The sequence below is a fragment of the Bradysia coprophila genome, unplaced genomic scaffold (assembly GCF_014529535.1).
Source record: "Bradysia coprophila strain Holo2 unplaced genomic scaffold, BU_Bcop_v1 contig_87, whole genome shotgun sequence".
In the NCBI taxonomy this organism is placed as follows: domain Eukaryota; kingdom Metazoa; phylum Arthropoda; class Insecta; order Diptera; family Sciaridae; genus Bradysia; species Bradysia coprophila.
This window is the reverse complement of record NW_023504014.1, coordinates 1,460,611-1,483,797: the sequence shown is the minus strand read 5'-3', so window position 1 is coordinate 1,483,797 and position 23,187 is coordinate 1,460,611. Positions and strand designations below refer to the sequence as shown.

Genomic DNA, 23,187 nt, shown 5'->3' with positions numbered 1-23,187 from the left:
TACCCAATTATATTATGACTACGGTTGTGGGATTCATTCCTTTTACATCCTACACACTTCCCACATTCAATTGAACCAACAAATTCAATTTCATTTTTGATTTTGTCGATTGGCACCATTGACATACAAGTGGTTAGTTCTCATTATCTGCTTGTGGTGGCACCATATACTTTGCGTGTCCAAGCAGTTAAAGAAGTACTAGGTAGCGTCAATCAAAATTCTGAAAGAACAGTTTAGATCACATCTGATTTGATCGCAAAGGCAGTAAGCAATTTAGAAGGTTTTTGTGTGTGCATTATATGTATTTTACATGCTACATGCGTCGAAAACGGTACTTTTCATGTTTCACGCACTAATTTCGACTTCCAAAGCATGCAAAAACCACTCGGGATAAAAAGATGAAATGTCTCGTTTTCGCGTGTTTATTGACCTCGGCTACGCCTCGGATCAACAAAATTCACACGAAAACTCTACTTTTCAACTTTTTATCCCAAGAAATGTAAAATACAAATGCTTTTTTGATCTTTCAAACGTGTGAGGTATACTTGCACCAACCAGTGCATACACTTCCCAAGACCGACATTAGTACAGCATAACAATGATTTTAAATAATCTTCTTGAGTTATTGCTGAAAAACTGTTCACGGGACCCTCAGAAAAGTCCTCACTTTTGAACACTTTGCACCGAAAACAAACAAAATTAATCGAAAAAATTAAAGATGTGACTTCTCTAGAATTCAAAGATGAATCCAACGATCTATCACTCATTTGAATTGGAGAACCCGTGTTCCCAAAGTTAATGAAATCACCTGAAGTTTTTGCGATATCACGAAAAGCTTAAAAATAACTGAAATGTCACTTCGCAATCTGTTGACAAATGAACAATGAAAATGTTATGAAAAGAATCTTGCATATGTCATGTACCAAGAAGGCGGATATCAAAAACGGTGGAGGTACAGCCGATCGTCATTTTGTTGCACAACATCTTATGATTAGAATTTTGCTCTTTTGTCCAATTTAAACTCAACAATAAACATACGGTTTTACCGCTTTTGTTGGTTTTTTTTCATCCAATTCATTCCATTCATTCTACATGTATTTCATTAGCGTTTTACATTTCTCCGATTTCACACGAACTTGCTTCTCACGTTTGAAAGATCAGAAAAGCATTTGTATTTTACATTTCTTGGGATAAAAAGATGAAAAGTAGAGTTTTCGTGTGAATTTTGTTGATCCGAGTCGTAGCCGAGGTCAATAAACACGCGAAAACGAGACATTTCATCTTTTTATACCGAGTGGTTTTTGCATGCTTTGGGAGTCGAAATTAGTGCGTGAAACATGAAAAGTATTGTTTTTGACGCATGTAGCATGTAAAATACATATAATGCACAAAAAAAACCTTCTAAATTGCTTACTGCCTTTGCGATCAAATCAGATGTGATCTAAACTGTTCTTTCAGAATTTTGATTGACGCTACCTAGTACTACTTTAACTGCTTGGACACGCAAAGTATATGGTGCCACCACAAGCAGATAATGAGAACTAACCACTTGTATGTCAATGGTGCCAATCGACAAAATCAAAAATGAAATTGAATTTGTTGGTTCAATTGAATGTGGGAAGTGTGTAGGATGTAAAAGGAATGAATCCCACAATCCCATAGTCATAATATAATTGAGTACCTGTAACAATTGTCCAAAATTGAACTTAGAGCATTTTGGTAACTACAATTTTTCTGGATAGATCCATTTCCGATCCTGTAAAATCCTAAAGATCCCAAATACCTAGTCTAATTGATGCAGCCGGAACGAACAAGACAATACTTGTCAAGGGATGTTACAAGAAATAGAGACTTCCCTGGAAAAAACCATTGTAAAAGAAAAAATGTGAGTCTTATACAAGAAATAGGACTTTTCAGAATTCGTACAATGATGATTTTATCCCAAAAATATTGCCCCACCACATCAAGCTATTTGTACAAGGAAACGTAAAAGGTTGATAAAAATGTGTATTCCTCTCAGCGAACGAAAGCCCTAAAAATCTCTTAAAACCTAAGTCTAAAAACCTCCTAAACATATTTTAAAAAGTGGGAGGCCAGTATCTTCCATAAGGGAACTATTACTATATTGTCCGCTCGTACATGTAAATCACTTATAGAGAAAAAAAACCCGTGGTAGTAAAATACGTTCTTTAATCCCTAACTGGCACTAACAAATCGAAAGTAATCCCACCCGGAATTATAATTTTAATCGCAAATTTTTGTCTGTGTAGTGATATGGTAACGCATATGAACGCTATGATCTATGAATATGCTCTGAATTTGTCACTTAACTACAAATTCCTGTCCAAAATCTTAAGTAACCACATGATACTATGTACGATATGTCCGGAGGGTTGCAAATTCCAACGACAAAAAAAATATGACTGCATGCCATACATAATAATCTCGATAAAATATTCTCCTCTTAGATTTTTCGTTCTGGTTTTTAAACGAATTCCTGTAAAACTGTTAGAGGTAGAAAAACCAGCAAGTGCTTTCGAAACATATCCTGATTTAATGTACAATTAGTTTCTATTTTAATGTGAAGAGAAGGAGAAAAAAAAAACGTTTCGTAAATTAACAGGAATATAACCGACCACGTGAGTTAAAATGTCGATATTTCTCTGATACATCCTTACAGCAAATTTAATTAAAAGTTATTTTCAGCTCAGGCAAATTGTTCTGAATTCGTGCGCTCAAATAAAAAAAAAAAGTTTCCAATTAAATCGTACCTAGTCATTCGAACCCTTTAAGGAAAATATTTTTAAATTCTAATTACCGACGTTAAGTACATCAAACCAATTAGTTCGGTTATTTTAATTCTACTTCATACTGTGGAGTATATCAGGTATTTTCAGGTAATATTACCGCAAACAGTTTTTAATTACACTTTCAAGCTTGTGAACCACTTAGGCACCACTTGTCTATAGTACAGTGGATTTATTGAAGTAGCTCGATAAAAAGATGCACTTGTTTTACTCACATGCACGCCGTTTTGATCGTTTTGATATAATGTGTTACCAAAGGCGGTTCAACTATAGGTTCGCCGAGGTTGTTGTTCTAATTTATTTATTTTTTCTAATTTTTATCAATCGTTCGTAATTTGTAAACGTTAATTTAACATTCGCAAAGATCCTTAAAACCCGTTTTAATCGACAATCGTCGAACTTTACCTGTCTGGATTTATGCTCGACGCTTATTGGTGTGGTCGTTCAAAGAAAAGAAAAAAAAAATCTCCGCTCGTAACACTTTATTAAATTTATAACCCTTCCAATTGCTCCCGAAAATCACTCTTGCCGTCCAAGAGAAATTTTCGGCTCATGAACAATTAGAACGTTATAGTTTTGCAATAGAAACTTCTGGCGTCAATCACTTGATAAATTAAACAAACCGAATTAGCGACCGTACAAAAAGAAAATATTTTTATTCAGATTCCTCTTGTTTCCTTAAAACTAATATTTAATTTCAATTTTTCACTTCTTAATTATCATTTATTCTTAAGCCTAAAATTTCTAAATGCGCAAATAGAATAAAAAAAAACTCACGATGGGTACCTTACTGCAATTGATGAATTTGTGTCCATCCATGTTCGAAGACCATGCCACCCAAAATCGTCTCTATGTTACGTAATAATATCGTGCGATATTCAGTTATCGTTCTTCGCAATTTATTTCACTTTTTTTTTTATAATTTCTATTGGAACTGTTAACCTTGCAATATACTTCGGCAACAAATGTTAATAAATGCACTTGTCCCTATTCGCTGGGAAAACAGTTGGACTAAATTTGTCTTATCGACTGAGAAATTTTAATATAAAACGAAAATTGACTTTATATGAGAAAATTATTTCACGCGATTTTATATTTAAAATTCTTGATCACTCTTAGTTAATTTGACGATGGTGCAACGGGTAAGAGACCGAAATCAGTGACTGTACCAGTATATATAACCCTTTTAACCTCTCTCTCTATCCGGTTTTGGTGGTGAATATAACTCGGTCAGTCAAAGCGGTCAAAGCTCTATCGAGTTTTAACAAATTTCGTTCACTTAAACATTATTCGAGCTTAATTTGAATTATTGAGGCTTATATCTAATACCTTAAACTATGGTCGCTTGTCTTTTCTTTTATTATTTTGAATTTTCTTGTTTATTTTTATTTATTTTTTCTAAGGAGAAAGCGTCATAGCGCACTAAAACTCCCCGTAAACGTTATAATGAGGTTCTTATTCTAAACTTAACTACAGGTCGCTTTTCGATATATGATATGACGCCTATTAAAAATACTTATAAGGTTTCAACTCATGAAGTGGGTTGACACGTTATAAATTATGGATAAGGTAGACTCTTTCAACAGGAGGAATTTCACGTGGCATATTGCTATATAATACGTGCACAATATGCTGTGTCAAAGGTAAATTGAACTTTAACACGTATATAGTATATATAGAAGATGTTGTGAGTAAATTTTTATAAAAGTGGAATTTCAAGATAGCAAAATATGTTTTTTGGTGAACATAATACGGCCTTTACAGATTTTCTGATCCAATTTGCATGTCATTTTTTTTTGCTAGACACATTTTTGAATGGCTTATCTACCTAGAGTGTTAAGAGACATTACGCTAATTTTCATGCATAAAATATCGATTTTGTGTAATATTTGGCGCATTTTCTATGGATTAACGGGTTGTTTCTGTGCCTTTTAACAACAATCTCATTAATCTCGCGTTAAAGATAAATCAATTATTATTGGACGTACGAATTTCATTTAGATAATTTTATTTGAATTATGGAAGCGAGTATGTAATGGTTCTGAATTGAAAAAAAAAAAAATCTGGAGGGGTTCCAGCCTTAACTAAAACTTATACAATAAAAGAAATCCTTTTTTTACCGAATAAATTGTATTGTGGGAGTCGTAGCTAGTCTGAATCGATCTAGCTCGGCTAAAATGTATTCCCTTGACTGAATGGCAGGGTCTCACGACATAAAATCACTTGAAGAGTGTACCTAGCTATATGTTCGATGATGTTTTGAAAATGTCTCAATACTGCTGATACCGCTAATAACGCTAATACAAAAAACGAAGTGACTATTTGCACCCGAGTGCAAATAGTCAATATGAACACTATTTCGCACAATGCGCTGCAAATTGTATAAAGAAAGTGTCTGGATTGATCCAACTGAATTCTATAGCTTCTACAAACTGTGTTAGGAAGGACTCTTGTTTATTAGGGCGTATCGAATTTTTAGAATTTTAAGGGCCGCGATAGCCTGTGTGCGGAAAACGTAGATCATTGAAAACTAATTCCAGGCATATGGTTGATGGATCCGAAGGTGCCCGGGAAGAAGTCCCCCCGGACGACTTTAACTTTCAAATGGTCATAACTCGGAAAGTTGAGAGTATTTCTGAAAACAATGTTCTAGCAGGATGTAGAGCGTTAAAAACTCTACAAAACTGCCAAAGAAACCGATGGTCCAAAAGGTGTGTCTGTCGAGGTTTTCTAACATCGAAAGTTCGACATTTTCGTTTTTGGTCGAGTACTACCAGTACACTAGGCACTGTCCCGGTCGGCGATCCATCCGAAACCACTTTTTCAACATTAATGAATGAACTTTCTAAGTGTACCCACGTCGCCCACGAAGCCAGTGCAGACACTGTAACCGGTGTTGCTGAGTCGAGGTAACCTTGGCCAGTAAGTGCACATAATATTCCATAACAGTAGCTGAACTCTTTTACATCTCATTGTCAGTGTACTGGTAGTACTCGACCTCCTCCACAACCTCATGCCAAAAGCTAAACTTAATAATTTGTCTCTCAGGAAATAAAAGTCAAAAACCAAAATGTGGAACTTTCGATGTTAGAAAACCTCGACAGACACACCTTTTGGACCATCGGTTTCTTTGGCAGTTTTGTAGAGTTTTTAACGCTCTACATCCTGCTAGAACATTGTTTTCAAAAATACTCTTAACTTTCCGAGTTATGACCATTAGAAAGTTAAAGTCGTCCGGTGGGACTTCTTCCCGGTCACCTTCGGATCCATCAACCATATGCCTGGACTTAGTTTTCAATGATCTACGTTTTCCGCACACAGGCTATCGCGACCCTTAAAATTCTCAAAATTCGATACGCCCTATTGTTTATTGCTACTGAATTCATTCCTTCTACAAACTGTGTAACGAAGGAGTTTGGTTTGTTCCTACTGAAGTCATCCCTCTACAATTTGTGTAAGGAAGGACTTTTGCTTGTTCCTACTGAATTCATCCTTCTAGAAACTTTGTCAGGATGGTGTTCCAACTGAATTCATCCTTCTACAAACTGTAACGAAGGATTTTGGTTTGGTTTGGTTCCAAATGAATTTATCCTTCTACAAACTGTGTAAGGAAGGAGTTTGGTTCGGCCCTACTGAATTCATCCTTCTACAAACTTTGTAAGGAAGGACTTTCGTTTGTTCCTACTGAATTAATCCTCCTACAAACTGTGTAAGGAAGGACTTTCGTTTGTTTGCTACTGAATTCTTCCTTCTACAAACTGTGTAAGGAAGGAGTTTGATTTGTTCCAACTGAATTCATCCTTCTACCAACTGTTTAAGAGGGAGGAGTTTGGTGTGTTCCAAATGAGTATACTGTTAGCAGTGGATGCTGATTCCAAATGATATCTACTGGCGAACGATACTGATAAGTTCTACTGACTTCAAACACGTCCACTCTATGCAAGATATTTATTGAGAATGAAAACATGATCAAAACCGAATTAAACGTATTGCAATGTATCATTGATCCTAACACTACCCCTCAATGATAGCATTGAGTTTCTCATCTACCCCTCAATGGTATTATTGATCAAAACAAAAATTCATAGCCATTGTCCTCGTCAGCACAAATTAGGTTGGCGTATTGAGTTGGAGTACTGTTGGGTTTTTCCGATTAAATTTGCTTTTCCAATTCCTTCTGCTTTTCCAATTCCTTCTTGAAACCAAAACAATTCGATTTCAAATGACCAGGTTTTTCACAATAAGTACAGATCTTTCGGTTGTTCGAGATTTTCGCAAATTCATTCTTGAAATTCTAAAATCTATTGACAACTTTTTCAGCCAAGGGACCAGACCAAACGGTCGTTGGCCTAGTTTTTCTTCATTATACTGATGCGTTCAATAAAGCGACATTCGGCAGCTTTTTTTCGCTCAATGGTGTCCATTTAAAAACTTTTGTTCAAAATCAATTTTTCTCGAGAAAAAGTTCAGTTATGATTAGCAGAACAACATAACCTGTATAGTGGTTGTAATGGTAATTATAATTAAAATTACATTAATTTAGTAGCATGAAATTTGAATAAAAAAGAAATTGTTGTTATTTCCTGAAAGTCGTTTTCCGTTCGAGAATGCCACATTTGTGATTTTCATCACGTTTATATAGTTACACGTTCATAACATAACACCAACGTTTTAATTAAAGTATAAAAAAGATCTCACACTCTCTTTCCTCCCACCTTTCATTTCATTTTTTTTTCTATTATAACGTTGGGCAATCATAATTCCGAACAGAGTAACAAAAAAAAAACGTACTATCAAAACAATCCACCACTCCTCCAAGTTTATGTTATATCATCTCTTCAAATTACATTTGTTATTCATAAAGATGTTTGCAGAAAAGTCATTTTGCTTTTGTGCTTAATTAAAATGGTTCAATTTTTTCTCCTTTTTTTTGGTTGGTTCATTATGTCCTTTTTTATACAAACATACTTGCCGGGAATCTCTCTCTACCATGTTCAGTAGGATGTTATACCTCTGCTTTCCGCTTTTGTATTTTACATATTTTGTTTGAATATATTCGCCATCATTTAATATTTTTTTTAATTATAGCCTGTGCTTTGCCAGTGTGCATAAGCGTGTAATTATTATCAGATTTAACAAAAACAGAAAACCGCAACACAAAAAGCGAAAAATCAACATATTCTCCTCGCTAATGTCTTTTAAAAACTAAGCTCATTAATCCAACACCATAACAATGCGGTCCGAAAAAAATGTACTTGGATTTGTACATTACGTTTGCACCAATTATTACACGCTTGCTAGGTCAAAGTATGACAAAAATAAAAAGTAACGACAAAAATACAGATTTCATTCATGAATGTAATTCTCTGTTGTTGGTTTTTTTCCGCAACTTTCTATGTTCTCCCTCTCTCTCTGTTAAGTTTTTAAATGAAAATTTCCGTACTTACCATTTTGAATGCAAATAATCAGGAACACTACAATTATTTTCCTCATAGCGTCTGATGTCAACATCCATCCTGAAAAAAAAATGAACGAAACAAACATTAATTTCCATATACAAAAGATTAATGCGACGGCGACGACAACGTTCCGGAATTATAAATTGGAAAAGACTATGTTAAGCGTGAAGGAGGTTATAAGTTAAGGCGGGAATACTAATAGCTATCACTGACACAGTAATAGTAAATCCAATTGTTCGTGTTTCACAAACCACGTAATAAAATGACCGAAATCACCGAATGCTCGATATAATTGTTTTTACCTTACTATGGAGGTAATATCGTTTTTCCGTCCCTAGGGAAGCCTCTTTACCGCGCTCGTAAGGTAAAAACCCAATACATTACACGGAAAATAATTTGATTTCTCATTTATCTAATTTGTTATTTGCCACCTCGGGTTGAAGCTCTCGGATAATTTTATTCATCTGGATACGAGACAACAAATTATCTCCCTTGTATAGTAACGTACTATTTCCTGACTAGTGTTAAAATGTCGCGATTTCGTCGCTTATTTTTCACGTCATTGAGGAAAGACGTTGTTCCTAACTTAATAATTAACTTCGATACCTCTCATTAGCTAAAAAAGCATTTTAGCATGCGTTAGGAAAATAACTGTTTATTATTCCGTACAATTAACAATCTATCAAAATTATAAGAAGGATTGTCAACCTACTGGAAAGTGAGGTGGAGGTGTTACAATTGGAAATTGTTTGTATACATACAATTTCCAATTTTAACATCAGACGAAAATAACTTAGAAACTTTTTTTTTCTTTTTGCAAGCTACTTGTGTTCTCATATAAACAGATGGCGCGCTCCCCTTTAACAATGTTTATATATGCGGCAGTGGATTTTCTGGGTTGACTATATGTGGTATCTAAGTAAAAGGAGACAGAGTTTTTAAGCCAATTTCGTTGAGAACATTCAAGTATACGCTCACAGATCACGAAAACGCGAACAGGTGGGAGTAGTTCAAATTTGGTTTAATTTCTGAAATTTATTTAAAACCGTTCGGACATATGTTTGTTTCTAGTATTTTGGAACACAAAATATTGGTTTTACAGGCGTAAATAAAACATATTTTTTTTAAATAAATCCGGGTGGATCGACAGCATCAAAGAAATTCGAATATTTAAATGTAGCGGCGTGTAATTAAATTGGCCTCTAGCAATTAAATCGAAAAATCTGTCGAACCTTGGATAGGTTTTTTTTGACGGTAAAAAATAATTATTTTTTTTTAAACTCAACGATTAATTAAACGAAATAAATAAAATTGCAAAACACTCACAAAGCGACTGGAAAGCCAACAATTTTTAAGCTTTCAGTTAAGCCGAAATTTCGTTTTTTTTTATTTATATCATACAAACGTTTCTCACTCCTTTATTAAGAGATATGTTGATGTTTGTTTTTGTTTATTACTCTTCAAGAGACTGAATTTATTTTTTTTTTAAATCTTTTTTATTGTAGAAGAGTCAATTAACTTTTTATTTAAGTATTTTAACCTATTTATTGAGACTGCCTAGCCCTATTTATTAGACAAATATCAATCTAAAGATTTATGCTAAATTATGCCAAATGAAACCAATTAATCATTATCCAAACTATTATGCGAATTAATTAACGAGATCCAAACTGAATCAATAAAAAAACAAGGCATCAGAACAGTCGGAGCGTTTGCTGCGACTTAGCCCCGTACGACCCGTAATCCTATTTCGTCCGTAACCATAATACGTCCGTAGCCGTAATACGCCCGGAACCCTAATACGTCTACAACCCTCTAATGCGTCTGTTACCAAAATGCAAGTCAAGTTGGGCACGGTCAAATTTACTGAAAGTGTTCATTTTTAAAATTGCGCGGAGTGCAATTACGAAAGCCCGTACGAAGTACCTCTCAAATAAAACCAACAATTTACGACATTATTTTAGAAACCCAAAATTTTTTGCCAACTTTCCATTGGGTATTCAATTACCCCTCAAATAAAACAAAAATTAGCAAAATCGGATGAGATTTACTCGATTTATGTGCAAAAAACACTTAGTGCCGAGTAGCGGCCTTAGTCCAAGGGCCCAAATTTGAAACTTTTTTCGCCATCATTCTATTCGGCATTCAATTACCTTCTATAAAAAACTAAATCTAGCAAAATCGGATGAGATTTACTCGATTTATGTACAAAAAACACTTAGGGCCTTAGTCGAGGGGCCCAAATTTGAAAATTTTTTCGCCACGTTCTTTTCGGTATTCAATTATCTCTCAAACGAAACAAAAACTAGCAAAATCGGATGATATTTACTCGATTTATGTGCAAAAAACACTTAGGGCCGAGTAGCGGCCTTAGTCCAAGGGCCCAAATTTGAAACTTTTTTCGCCATCATTCTATTCGGCATTCAATTACCTTCCATAAAAAACTAAATCTAGCAAAATCGGATGAGATTTACTCGATTTATGTGCAAAAAACACTTAGGGCCGCGTAGCGGCCTTAGTCCAAGGGCCCTAATTTGAAACTTTTTTCGCCACGTTCTTTTCGGTATTCAATTACCTTCCATAAAAAACTAAATCTAGCAAAATCGGATGAGATTTACTCGATTTATGTGCAAAAAACACTTAGGGCCGAGTACCGACCTTTGAGCCCTCCCAACAAGCCCACGTTGCATCTTATCCAAAAACAATGTTCAGCAACTTTGTTCTACTCGTCAATACCTTTCATTTGATATATCACAAGCAACCATTGCGTGCGTATTTCGGTAGATATCGTCGAAAGACTGAAAAACACCTATAGGGCCCTAGCTCTGGAAGGGCCGACCCTACCATGCCCATTTTCGATCTTGACCTTACTTTTGTCGATACCAATCAGGGAAAAAAAGAATTTTGAAAAAAGGTTGTGATTTACTCAAGCTAGAGGGGTCACAGACGGACGGACGGACGGACGGACGGACGGACGGACGGACGGACGGACGGATGGACGGACGGACGGACGGACGGACATTTTTTTTATTGCGGACTGTCTGCTTCCAATTCGACGTGTTACAAACGGCATATTAATCTTATAAGCCCCCAGTACTTCGTACGGGGCTAAAAACAATATTGTAAGACGACAAAGCCTAAATTGTATTCCACTCGGCACTTTAATTGGAATGATAATAAATACAACTTTTCAAAAAAAAAAGAGAAGAGACATTACTGACAGAGGGTAGAATGTGTACGGTACTAGGGGACCATATGTGCTCCGTTCACAAAACTGTCTAAAATTTATTTAGGATATAATTTGACTCAATCAGAGGATAAGTGATAAAGGGTATTCATTGTCGCGAACTTATACTCGAGTGTATCCAGTACACCGAGTATATCCCATGTATCGCTCGCAGATATTAGTCCGATTGAAAAAATCCATCGGCTTGAAATTTATTTATTTTTCAGGTGACAATTGTCTCTACACGATTTATGCTCGATATGCGGGATAAAGTGGATATACTCGAGTATAATTTCGCAGCCTTGAATACCCTTAATAAAATGTAAATAGTTTAGAATTTTTTAGATTTTTTGTTTGTTTGTTGATTAAAACGTCAAAGTTGAGTGTGCAGTGTATAAAGTGTAAATTATGGGTTCTATTCTATTATTAAGATACTCAAGTGTCAACAGTCACCTACATTATGTGATAATCAACTGTTGGTACATTTGTTAAATTAACAAAGTTTGATAACGTAAAAAATCCCACTTCGTATCTAAGCTTATTGCTTTTCCTCAAAGTTTGTCGCTCTGATTTCTCTAATTTCGAATGCTATTTCAAATTGTAAATGAGACAAATCAGAGAAACCAAGAAGAACAGCTTTTATACGAAAGTAAGATTATTTACGTGTGCAAAACAGTAAAATCGTGCTTTTTTCAGCTCGACCCTGGCATAAATTTGGGACTAACATTAAAAATCGATTTTAGCGGGGAAAATGTTGTCCCAAAACTAAAATATTTGATTTATCTTTGAGAAAAGAATAACTTTGATTTCGCGTTTTCGACGAAAATAATGTGTGGAACGTGAGCAAAATGTAATTTTCAACTCTTTTCAGCTGGTTGCACCAACTGCTATTGGCTTACACGGGATTAGTTGTTGTTGATCTCTTTGTGTAAATGCTCCAATTTAATTGTTCTGTGCCCCCCACATCAAAACAAAAAATATTATTGTCGAAAAAAGGCTTTTCTATATTTCAAACGTTTTTCCATTATTTTTCCAATTCATGTTTATTGAAACGTGCGGTAAGGTTCCTTTGTAAGTCGGAAAATTTAATTGATTGAATCGGTTTTTTTTTATATCAAATTTTCAATTTCGAACTGTACAACACAGTGATCCACTGGCATAGCATTTCGGACAATCAATTTTTTACCGCACACTAGCTAATAATAAATTGTGTAAGCAAAAATAGTGTGACCAGACAAATTAAATCCTTCCTTTCAATTTATCCCCCGTTTTATAAAAAGCCATCCAAAACAATGCAACCTGTAACAAAGAGTATTGTTGAACCATTTCTAGCTCAATTGTCTTAACTGTTTTATCACTCTGCATGCTTTGTATTGTACAAAGCCATTGTATATTCGGTTCTTTGAATTTTCCTTCCCAAACTAATATGAAAAGAGAAACAAGTTCTGGTGGTAAGGTGCTCGTAAGGAAATTGGTGTGCTAAGCAACGGTTATACGGTTCATTGGGATGAGAATAAGAAGTATAGTCTTTCGTTTAAATGAAGCTTGGTTCATCTCTCCTGAAATTTAACCGTAGAAGTAGTAGAATGTAAAATGAGCCATGTCTGAAAAGTTGAAAACTAAATCCAAGAAATTGATTACAAGTTAGAGGAAAGAGGAGGGGGTAAAAACCAGCGTTTTAGAGAGCGACCGTGGTATTTGAATGATCCCTTACTATTTACTCGGATTTTGTGCTTGAAAATTCGTTTTTACAACTTCTTTCTGTTAGACTTGTTTTTCTTTTGATTATTTAATTCACCATAATTCTCTTCTGACATTTATAATAATTTAACTCATTTAAGAGTCAAATGGAGCTTAGATTCATCTAAAAGTAAATTTGAAGTCAAACATTTATTTACAAATTTTGTGGTTAATGCCGTGAATAAGTTCACGAAATGTTACCCTAATCAGACCTATTACAGTTTCCATGTTTCGCAGCATCAATACTGTCTGCGATGCTTGTCATAAAGATACATCAGCTTTACACATGCAAAACTTCAAAGCAAACAGGATCGTATATACCTCAATCATTATAAATAACATAACATCACATTCATTAAATAAATATTACGACGCCGACGTAATAGATCACCGAATCGGCATAACCAAAAATAAATTTCACTTTGCGAAACATGCATGTCTCTTGAAGTATATATATCTTTTCGTTTAACTATTATATACAAATGGGAATAATTATCTTTTCAGAAATTTTCTTTTGATGTTGATATATCCCTGGGAGTCCTTGATGTATAAGGATTTTGTACATACATATACAGCGTACAATATACGATTCTAATTTTTTGATGTTATTAGCAAGAAGTAATTTCTTAAGATGTTTTTATTTCGTTTCGTTATTGAAATGTTCAGATATGGATACAGACGTTTAACCATCTGTGCGACGGCAAAGGCACTCCAATTATAATGATGACTACTGATTTAACTCGTCTTCGATTAAGGAAATGAATAACGCCTCAGCTTTGTTAATAAGATATTTTCAGTAGCAAATAATCACCCAAAATTACACAAAGTTCGCCATTTTTTTAGCCCCGTACGAAGTACAAAGGGGCTTATAGGATTACGATGCCGTGTGTAATTGATGGAATTCGAAGCAGACGGTAGGGGCAAAGTGTTTGCCTATGTTCATAGATGACGAATCCGCAATAAAAATTTTGTCTGTCCGTCTGTCCGTCACGTCGATATCTTGCGTAAATCAAATCCGATTTCAAAAATTTTTTTTCCCCTGAAAGATAGTCGAAATAGTGAGGCTAAGTCCGAAGATGGGCATATTCGGGTCGGCCCTTCGTGAGATAGGGCCACCTAAGTGATTTAAGGTCTTTTGGTGATATTTATGGCAAAATAAACGATGGAAATGCAAATGACACGGCAAATGATAGGTATTAATCAATACCAATCCAGGAAAAAAAAACGTTTTTTTTAAATCGGGTGAGTGGACCGTGAGTTAGGGCCTTAGAAGTGAAAAGCTACTAGGGCCCTATGTATATTTTACATAGAACTCGAGCAAATTTCATCCGTTTTTCGTAATTTTTGTTTCATTTGGAAGGTAATCAAAGGCCGAATAGAATGTTGTTGAAAAAAAAAATTAAATTTGGGTCCTTGGACTAAGGCCGCTACTAGGGCCCTATGTGTATTTCACATATAACTCGAGCAAATTTCATCCGTTTTTCGTAATTTTTGTGTCATATGGAAGGTAATCAAAGGCCGAATAGAATGTTGTTGAAAAAAAAATTAAATTTGGGTCCTCGGACTAAGGCCGGTACTAGGGCCCTATGTGTATTTATACTCAATAAATTAAAATTTTAGGGCGATTTGAAATTTTTGTTACGGGTTTGTACGGGGCTCAGTCGTAGCAAACGCTCCGACTGTTCTGATGGCTCGTTTTGTTTCACATTAATAAAATACTCATAAGGAATCAGATAGGACCTCGGATAGGATGATGATCAGAGTTGTTAATTTATAGATTCATATTGGAAATAGGGCCTAATAACGTTGCGCTGATTAATTTTCGCTGTTCTCAGAGATCATTAAAATTAGGTAAACGATATTATGAGAAAATAATGCACTAGACACCAGCACGGACCGGTAAATGAAACAGGAGAGTGACTACTCTTCTAATGCCATGCTCTACTTTTTCTTGAGTGTTAAGGTGCTTTCGGCGAAGAGTAAGGCGAGGGGGAGACAACAAGAGCGAATGGTGGGACTGGCTTCATTCGCCATTGAAGCGAATGGAGTGAAGGGGAAGTATGAGCAAATGGAGAATATGAGCGAATGACGTGCGAATGCTAATGATGGGAACAGGATTTTCCGTTGTTGTTTTCCCCTGGGAGTAAGACATGTTCGAGTTGAAACATTTGTGATAAATTTTGTTTATTATTTGGTAAAGTACCGGCAGTCGGACGGCCTAAATATTCTTCTTTCATTCATAAAAAGTTTGGGTTTGAAAGGGATGGATGCTTAGCTAAAATTGTACAAAGCCTACATTTGTGCGCTTCGTAATTTATTTTCGCTGATCTCTTTTCATCAGTATCTTTTTTGAAGAATGTTAGACGACCATAACGACCACAAATGTGTTGGCTTTCAATAAGAAATAGATTTGTAACAGTTTGCCCATATCTGGGAAAAGTCGAAAGTTTATGCAAATTTAGTAGACTGCTGAATTTTCTAGGGACAAACCGGTCAAAACACAAACCAATCTTTTTTTTATTTAAAAGCCAAGTAATTTGTGGTCGTTATTGTCGACATTTTTCAAAAAGGATTCTGGGGGAAAGATGTCAACAAAAATAAATTACGAAGCGCTCAAATGTAGGCTATAATTAAAGATAAGCATCCATGGTTTTGTGCTTTTATCAAAAATGTATAATTTGTTCGCACAGATTTAGGCTTCATTTTTAGCGTTAGAGCGAACAAGTCGTTAATGATATTCTTTGGCTGAAACAATAGTTTGTCACATTAACCACGGCAGAGTAAAATAAACCAGGCAGGAGCGGTTCATATTTGAAACGTCAAATAAGGGACCTTGTTCGAAATTTTAGAAGTCGGTCGGCTCACCTACACTAACAACAGAATTGTAGCCACTGGAAGGGATATTCTCCTCGCACATCACAGTGCCAGAAATATAAATTCTTTCTTACTTTACCGGCGCTACAGCCACTTGTGGGCCTTGGCCTGGTCGAGAAACCGGTTCCAGCGTGCCCGGTCATTCGCTGCACTTTGCCAACCTCTTATTCCCAGCGCCCGAAGATCTGATTCGACGCCATCTATCCATCGCATTTTAGGGCGTCCTACTCCTCTTCGCCCTTCTGGGCGAATTCTTTCTACTGAGAATGAAACACTTATTTCGGGCGTGTTGCCCTTTCAACGTTCATGTTTATTCTGTTTCTATTTCACACAAGCACCTCGTATTTAAGGCAACGTCTAGGTTTACGTTCACCATTTTCAATTCAAGAGGTTGCTAGATTCATTTCAGTTTGAACAGTGGAAACACTCGTGGAATTCCCGACAGACCTGGATGAAAATGAACTCAAAGGAACACTGACATAAATTGAAAAATTTTGTTCGCAAAAAATACAGGGCTACTAGATTATTCAGGTCCCTAGTCAAATCAGCGCTCCTGCCTGGTTAACTTTACTCTGTCGTGCATTAACAAACTAACGCAAATAGTTTCCATGTTTACTCCTCAAAGCAGATAAAATAATCTCAGCTTTTCAAATAACTGTTCTATACCAACGTTTAACCAAAACGGAACATCCTTTTTACTGTACTAACAGACGGTTAGTCCAGCCAAATTTACTTGAATCTGATAATCATTCAACTGCACAAATACGTAAACCAGCCAACAACACGAGCAGATATACGTTTTTCATTTCATTCAGGCAAGCCACAAATCACACAAAAGATCAAAAGTTTTAGCGGACAAAAAACGGGGAACAATTTAATTTATGCATCATAATAATCCGAAGAAGTTTTCGGAGGCAAAAATATATTTCGTCGACCGACAACATACAAACATCGAAAATCTACCATTCGATGTAATGTTACACCAGATAGGGAACGTATATCGTATATACTAGGTAGTTTGGCAAGGGAAGTGTGTTGCTTAAAACGAATAAGACCACATTAGAGAGAGAGTGTTAAAGCTTTCATGAAGGAACCACATCCGCAACTTTCATAAATTGTGCCCATACTCAAAATATATATTATTTCCTGTTGATAAATTTATCATACTAATACCTGTCCTGAGGTAGAATTTATGTTTGTTAAAGATTAGCACTATTCTTGGAGAAACATTTGTTTCAATGCACATCCATAATACGTTGGAGTATATGTATTTAATATTGCCAAAGGTGAGCATAATAAAAGAACTTTTGCACATCTACCCACTTCTATGTATGATGTCAAGCTACGTACGGACGATAGATATGGGGACGCAATGGTAAACTATTACACCTCATACTGTTATCGCTAAAAGCAAAACTAAACTTCCCAAAGTTGTGTTAATGTTTGCTCCAGCATTATAACGTATTTCTATAAATATATGGGCTCTAGAGAGAGAGAGAGAGAGTGAGATTTTATATTAATTATCTGGGGTGTCTATGGTAATAGAATATTACGGGGATATTAATTGAGTTTGCGGGAATATTAATTGATTATACTCAAGTAAACTGGAAAATTTATTTAATTTAGAATATTTCGATGGAAGATCGGATGGAAGGGTTTCTGTTTGCTGTAATTCAAATTTGTTGATGATGGTGCGGTTGTAATGACTTTGTGTTATAAATTTTCCCCAAATCCTATATATACGGAAAATGAAACATTTACCCAGCACATCAAATGATTTATGTGAAAAAGTGGTGATGTACTCGAAAAGTGCTTGTTTCACAATATTCAATTAGTTTTCTCTGCCGGAAAACAATGAAAAAAAATATCAAAAATTATGTATTTTCTAATGTAATTTCCTAGGATGATATTTAACATTTTCCGAGGTCTGGGTTCTGGTTCTGAGAAATGGAAATTCGGCTTATTAAAATATATGTTTGCACTGAAATGCTGGAAGTAAATTCGGTTTGTTATTACATTTCCTTTGGAATGGAATGTATGTAAACAGAACGGAAAATTGGCAATCTTCCTTTAAAATGCAAATAGATTAGAATTATTTATTAGCTCAATATATCGCCCGCATCGATTTTTGACAGCATGATTATTCTACCGTAATTTTCAGATTGAAAGTGTTTGCATGGTTTCGTTAAATTTAATTAATTGGAAGGATTGACTGTACCCATGGGAATTTCGTCTAAATAATATAATTAAAATACGGATGTCGTAGTCGTTGTAACCCGAGGGGCAAACCACTCAAAAGAGTTGCACGCTAAAGAACTGCCCCTCGTTGTAACCCCACCATTCGGTGCAGTGTCTCATTTAGGTCTATAAATTTGTGTTGTCCAATGATATTTATCATTCGGCTTTGGTACTTTGGAACCAAAGAAACCAGTTTTAGATGATAACATTTTTGACATGAGACAGGAGATGGTTCATTCGACAGCACGAGATTATTGTCAATTCACTCAAAATATCTATAGAGATGAGCGGGCGGATCGAATCATCGCGTATGCAAATTATGTTTTCTTCCCGGTATCCGAGTCGAAATTTTCGAAATTTCCCGGTATCCAAATACATAAAATTGACTTCCCGCACATACATTTCCCGCTGGTTTGTTCAGCTATCATTCGTTTTCCCGGTATCCAATTTTTTTTCCTAAGAGTTTCCCCGTATCCTGGATGCCGCGGATACACATAATTTCCACACGCGCAAATCATTTTGACCAATTTTTTAACACCCGAGGCCCGCCCCAAAAATTTGTACTCACATCATGTCTACTACAATGATTAAATAGTTTTGGTGGGCTGCCCTAGCAACAGCCGTTTTTGTATCAGCTGATGTCTATTTGATTGTTAGTACAATCTGCATTTATCGTACCCAACAAAAATCTCTTCGAGAAAAGTGTGACGCAGTCTTTGAAATACAATTTCTAAAATGAATGATATCGCTAGAGTTGACGCTTTCAGCTTCGTTACGCACAAATTAAATTTTACACCCAATTTTAGTTCAAACAAGCTGGCTTAGTTTTTCTCATCATCCGCCAAATAATTTTTACCAAAAAAAAATTTGACTGGAAACAACCAAAATTTTACCAAAAAAATCTGCGTCGCATGTGGCAGATAAATTTTCTTGCTGGTCTGTTCCTGAACATTTGCCACTTTGCGACGCAGATTTTTTTGGTAAAATTTTGGTTGTTTCCAGTCAAATTTTTTTTGGTAAAAATTAATTGGCAGATGATGAGAGAAACTAAGCCAGCTTGTTTGAACTAAAATTGGGTGTAAAATTTAATTTTTGCGTAACGAAGCTGAAAGCGTCAACTCTAGCGATATCATTCATTTTAGAAATTGTAATATTTTGAACCGAAGATGTATGAGGTTCTATGTTGAATTGACCAAGTGTAAATATTGGGATCCGGTGTTTTGGATATGTTAAATTAATCTACTGGATTGTATTTCAAAGACTGCGTCACACTTTTCTCGAAGAGATTTTTGTTGGGATATCAGTCGTTTTAGAAGTGTAGTCAACACTGCTTTTTATAACAGTTTACAGTTTTAATTCAAAAATTTTACGAAAAACGAAAATTTGACGAAATTCGAAAATTTGACGAAATTCGAAAATTTGACGAAATTTGAAAATTTGACGAAATTCCAAAATCTGACGAAATTCAGAAAATTTGACGAAAATCGAAAATTTGACATTTTTCACATATGCCCCTCTGTTCTACTCGTAAAACTCTGAGACTTTGCCGAAGAAAGTAACTCTCTATCTGTCACCATTCAAGAAATACCTCTAAAAACATAATTGACCCACCCATTTCCAACTTTCGACATTTTTCACATATGCCCCTCTGTTCTACTCGTAAAACTCTGAGACTTTGCCGAAGAAAGTAATTCTCTATCTCTCATAACCCAAAAAAATATTAGTCCTTTCATCCTACGCTCGAGTAGCTCAAAATTTGGTCACTCTAATCACTCTAGCTCAAACGAATCTGCCCCGATTTTTTTAATTATTTTTTTGTTCGAATCGTGTTACGAATACCTTTCATTTGATGGGTCGCACGCCTCTGTAGGTATCAATACAGCTAAGCTACAGCCGAAAACGCGTTCCCGACCCTCGAAAACCACACTCAGAAACCACTTCGAGGCCAATAAAACAAAATTCTGGTTTTTCCTGGGGTAATGGCGTATCACATTTTCATTTTTATGCCCACCCTGAGGCTCCTGCAAAATTTCATGGAGATTGGCTGACTAGTTTCCGAGATCGACCGTCGATAGATAGACAGATAGACAGATAGATAGACAGATAGATAGAAACATACAGAGTAAGTTGAAAGATTTTGATTGTTTGGAAAACGTTAATTTGGTGCATTTTCTATCAAAATGACCAACTTCAAAACGATGTATCTCCGGCAATTTTAAACCTACATAGTCGAGTGATAGCTCGTTTTGCTCGTAATTGAAGCGCGAATAAGATAGAATAGGATTTGTGGTGATACAGGCCAAAGGAAAGAAACTTAAATTCTCGCCTATATATAGTTGCCGCGTCTCAAAAAAAATTCTTCGTTCTTTTTTTGGAAGTTAGACTGCGTCAAGTCCTCCGCTATCGCTCCGGACATGATGTTACCCGTCACACACACACGCATATAAAGAGAACAGCAAGATAAACACAGAGTTAACAATCGTTACAATGTTCACCAGCTGATACAAAACCAGATGTTGCCAGATCTGCCCACCGAAATTTTTAAATTATTGTATTCGACAGCCCGAAATATTTTACAATTTTCTTTTTGAGCCATGGTGCACCATTAGATCGATTAAACATTTGCAGAGAAAGAGAACCAGTTTTTTCTTTGGTTCCCAGACCCAGTATACTAATGTCGAGAGCGACACTATTCGAGAACTTTAAACAATTGGGCTAACTCGGATGCACCACTAACGAAATGCACCTACAATAGAGACATTTTTGCACAATTTAAACGACTTAATCATATTCTGAATTATTAAACAAGAAGTAGTTTCAGAGACTCGCAAATCACTGAAACATGCTGCCCCTTTCGCATAACAATAATGAAGCAGTATCTTACGTACAACGACAACGTGCACCATCTGAAAACTCAACTAAACATTTTAAAATCTCAATGACAACAACCACATAAATGCAGTATTTATTCTGTATACGTGCCAAGTTTATACAGCAGAGAGAAAATTCTAATTTTTCGCTTTAACTTTGACCATTTGTAACGTTACGTATGTGTACATACAAAGCTGAAATGAATTGTATTGCAGTTGTGCAATATGAAAGTGTACTGACAATAACTCAAAAACTCTAAGCATTTTAGTCACACCTACAGGACTATTATAGTCCGGTCAAATATAAGTTGTAGATGCTTTTGACAGCATAAATTTATATATCTGATAAAGAGGAAATTTTGTGGAAAAATACATATTTTCCGAGGGGCAAACCACTCGATTTGCAACTCATTTTTGAAGTGCAACTCCAATGAAACTCCTTTTTTTAATGTGTAACTCTTTGCAACTCCTTTTCTGTGCAACTCTTTTGTAGTTTGCCCCTCAATATTTTCAAATTTTCTACAGCCATGTTTCTGTAACACTTGTACCGCTAAACATTAAAGAAATTTTGAATTCTTTTTTGTGTGTGTGTGTGTGTGTGCAAAAATTGATATTGGCATAATAAATAAATACGCTTTATAGTTGACTGTATCAACAATCTATGAGCTGCTTTCATACTGAAACAGCCCCGTCGCGGCGCCATTACCAAATTGCTTTCGCCAAATACATAAGTACATAATAATATATTTTCGTATGTTATGTGTATCCTCCAACCAGCCAATGTTTTGTGTAGTATAAATAGCCAAAAATTATGTTTCGATTTGTCTGAACCGGATGCGATAAAAGCAAAATAAAAAGCAAGACAAACAACACAAAATGGGAAGACATTCGGGGAAAATATGATTGGATGAATACTGTTTAACAAATTCAGCGTGCGCTCTTTGTTGCACAAATAAATTAGAAGGTCGAACGAAAAGTTGGCCATTGTCTCGTCTCGGTGTTATCTGGAGCGGAAGTTGCATATTTAATAGCAAAATATTTATCCAATCAATTTTTTTTGTTGACTGTGCTTGTTGAAACAGTTGAATCTTAATTATGAAGTCGAGCCAATTTTTTGTTTTCTTACTTTTGTTCTGGGCTTATAGATTCTGCACCGTACACAGAGAGAAATATGGACCTAGATGTTAATCTTTTAAGGATTAAGAGTACGCGACTTTATCATTTTTGTATTTCAAATTTAATTCCATTAGAAATTACTTTCATTTGACCAATTCCCAGAGGGATTACATTCTAATCTCTCGAGACCTTAGAAAAAAAAACAGATTCATATTCGGAAATCGGAAATGGGAAATCAGTCAAAAAACCCTGAATAGTGAAAGTGACGCAAGTCCTTGTGTCTACTTACAAAATAACTGATATCACTGAGGGTGACACATTCTGCGCCTGTAGAAGCCTCGGGCTCCTATCTAAAATGTAAAATGAAAGGTCACCGTTCAACTTACTGATTACAATTTATTGAGCTCGATTATATGTTGCTAACGCTATGGTGGTCGAGTGAATAAAGATCTTCGTCCTGACTCATACGTTCTAGTTATTTTGCAGTCGGTTAACCGAATATAACGAGAGAGTTCAAACTAAGAGAATGCGATGTTATTGGACATTTCGACACTTGTAACGTAGGGGTAGTGACTCAGTTCACGGCCACTACACGCCTGTACGCAAATATTTTATCAACCAAAAATTTACACAAAAAAATTTACAAACGAGCCATCAGAACAGTCGGAGCGTTTGCTGCGACTGAGCCCCGTACAAACCCGTATATCTATTGCGTACGTGACCCTAGTGCGTCTGTCACCCTACTTTGACCGTAAGCCTATGCGTAAAGTAGTTAAAGTAAAATTATTATGTAATGTGTACATCTTATAAATTGCGCATAGCGCAATTACGAAGCCCCGTACGACGTTCCTTTCAAA

At 35.6% G+C, this 23,187-nt stretch overlaps 1 protein-coding gene across 1 annotated transcript in view; it reads right to left on the bottom strand.

Moving 5' to 3' along the window:
• The window catches only part of LOC119084638 (neurotrimin-like), a 187,926-nt gene that overhangs the window by 107,041 nt on the left and 57,698 nt on the right, over nt 1-23,187 (bottom strand). Inside the window, exon 3 of the mRNA XM_037194706.1 lies at nt 8,255-8,323. Within this exon, the coding sequence (XP_037050601.1) occupies nt 8,255-8,318 (64 nt within the window). The 5' untranslated portion in view covers nt 8,319-8,323. The remainder of the gene's footprint in view (nt 1-8,254; nt 8,324-23,187) is intronic.